Genomic DNA, 2,444 nt, shown 5'->3' with positions numbered 1-2,444 from the left:
GAAAAAATGTTGCACAGTGTTATGAAACCTACATCAATGCAATGTGTCTTGAATTCAATCGGGTGTGTATGAGATGCGGCCTAACAATCCGTCACTCTCATTAATCAATTACTAAATCGCTCAAGAGAATTCTGTCTGTCTGCATAAACACAAAGCGCATGATATTTCAAAAAAGAAAAAAAAAGAAAACAAACTTCACGGTGATACATTTCCATTTGGCACCGATCTCTTCGTGATCTATATCTTGCTCTCTTCATCTTTAAGCCCCAGTGAATATCAATTTCAGTGAACACAGACAAAGGAAATAGTATACCGTAAAAGCATAATAAATAAATTACTATCCAATCCAATTGAATTGACCTTCAAATTGAAAAACTGTAACAGGTTTTACATAATCACGATGGCGTGCCGCCAATCATAATCGTTTTTATTGAATAGATAGCAGCTTGGTATATTGGCCGCCAATATGATACATTTGATGGAGATCGTTTTTTTCTACTGACGTCTGTTGCCATCGTACAAGAACAGACAGTCGCATGAAAATGGTCATTTTTGTCTAGTGATTTCCGTAAAATGCGTTGCAACTGACATAACTTTTAATGAGATTAGATGAGAACAATTGTTAGTTAATAAAATTACTTGCGAAACAGTGTCACCGAATTGATTGACTGGAATTTAAAAAAAAAAATCTAACAGAATGTCGATGTGATTTTCGATGTGGCAGCGATAAATCAAATCGCGCTCAGTATTCGACTCTTGGTTAGGTCGACGACTAAATATTCACAGTCGATGCTCAAGCATTTTGTACTGCCGCAATCTATCAATCGCATCCTTCGTAGCACATGCATGTGGGCGCTCTCTCCCGTATCTTCAACATTTACACATAAACACCCAACCCGTATTCTTTCGTCGATTCTCTTTCAATCTCATTCGATGCGAAGTGTCAAATTTGATAAGTCTATATACTGTCAAATGCAACGCTCAATATAACAATGCACAGATAAACACAATGTTTTCAGAACTAAACACAATTTCCATGCACATCTTCAACACAATTTAAAATTCCATCAATTCGATCATTCGCAAATCAATTTGTTTATGGGGTGAAATCAGACGAAAAAAATATATTGAATATATTTTTCGAATAACTTTTGAATAGAGCGCCACCACCGAGTCTGCGTATTTTTTTGGTAACGTTCCACCATCTGACACAAGTTGTACGTTTACATCGTTTTGGCGCTGATCTCATGTACGCACAAACGCATACATGTACAGAAATTCACTCATACCAACATCATTTGGCATCATGGTACTGGCTTTCATTTACTGTAAATTTTCATTCTAATGGCGGCAGTCGGCGATTAGAGTATGGCATCCACATAAATATTTTTTCATCGTCAAATAAAATACAATCGAGCCATTTTTTTTTGGATTATTTTATCATTTACACGAATATTGTTCAAAAAAGAAATTGAATTGAAGTGTTGTTTTGTGCGGAAACACTTGATTTTACGAACGAAAGAATATTCAACATTCAGAGAATTTTTTTTTTTGGTTTAACTTGGTGAACCGGTGCAGTCGAGTTAAAATAAAGAAAAGAGAGCGCAAAAGAGTGAAACAAAGTAGATAGTTGTATTGGAACGGAGAGAGACAAAGGGAAGAACTATTACTCGTGTATATTTTTTTCTTTCTATCGCTTGTTTGTGGGTGCATTGAACATACCTACAAGTAACAAGAGGAAAAGTCGAAAGAAAAAAAAAACAGTCAAACATGGCCGATGGTGTAGATATTGATTTATACTCGGATGATATTGACCAGAATTTTACGCAAATGAAGGTATGCATAAATTAAAAATGTATCAATATTATGCTGTAACCAGCCAATTTTCTTTGAGTTTGTCGTACGTAATAGCATTTCCCTTGGAAAATGTGCGTAATTCATAACCTGCGTCACATAATATGCGTACTTGTTTGGCTTTATCAATTGATGCGAATGTTTGTTCACTGGTTTTTGGTTAACAGGATGGCGACTATGGTGGTGATGATGATTTGTATGATGACGTAGTTGCAGCTCCTTCATCCGAGCCTCACGAACGCAATGATAATGAGAATGGGTCAATTCCACCAACCGAACGACCAGATGGTAATGATGCCAACGGTAGCTACTCACACATGGGCAACACGTTCGCACCGAATCATCCAGGGCGGCGCCATCAATTGTACGTCGGCAATTTAACATGGGTTAGTGTTGCAATGCAATTATTGTTTATTTCCATTTCAATTGTTTGCCATCGATTGAGTTGTGAGCATTACAATAATTGTGCGTCCTTTGTGTAATTCATTTTCATTTTCATTGAACAAACAAACAGTGGACAACGGATCAAGACATAACCGATGCGGTCAATTCGGTTGGCGTCAACGATTTCCAAGAGGTGAAATTTTTCG

The 2,444-nt window shown here is 36.8% G+C and overlaps 1 protein-coding gene across 1 annotated transcript; it reads left to right on the top strand.

Annotated features, from left to right (window-relative positions):
• Positions 1–382: 382 nt before the first annotated feature.
• LOC129580041 (cleavage and polyadenylation specificity factor subunit 6-like) lies at positions 383–2,431 on the top strand (the record flags this gene model as incomplete). Its single annotated transcript, XM_055470238.1, has 3 exons — positions 383–1,836; positions 2,022–2,240; positions 2,369–2,431. Coding segments are annotated over exons 1-3 (348 nt in total), but the record flags the coding sequence as incomplete, so codon positions are not given.
• Positions 2,432–2,444: the final 13 nt, after the last annotated feature.

This window comes from Sitodiplosis mosellana, unplaced genomic scaffold (assembly GCF_009176505.1).
Source record: "Sitodiplosis mosellana isolate CC-2019 unplaced genomic scaffold, AAFC_SMos_1.0 Smas_scaffold_6948, whole genome shotgun sequence".
Lineage (NCBI taxonomy): Eukaryota > Metazoa > Arthropoda > Insecta > Diptera > Cecidomyiidae > Sitodiplosis > Sitodiplosis mosellana.
The sequence above is the reverse complement of the archived record's forward strand: the minus strand, read 5'-3'. Positions and strand labels throughout refer to the sequence as shown.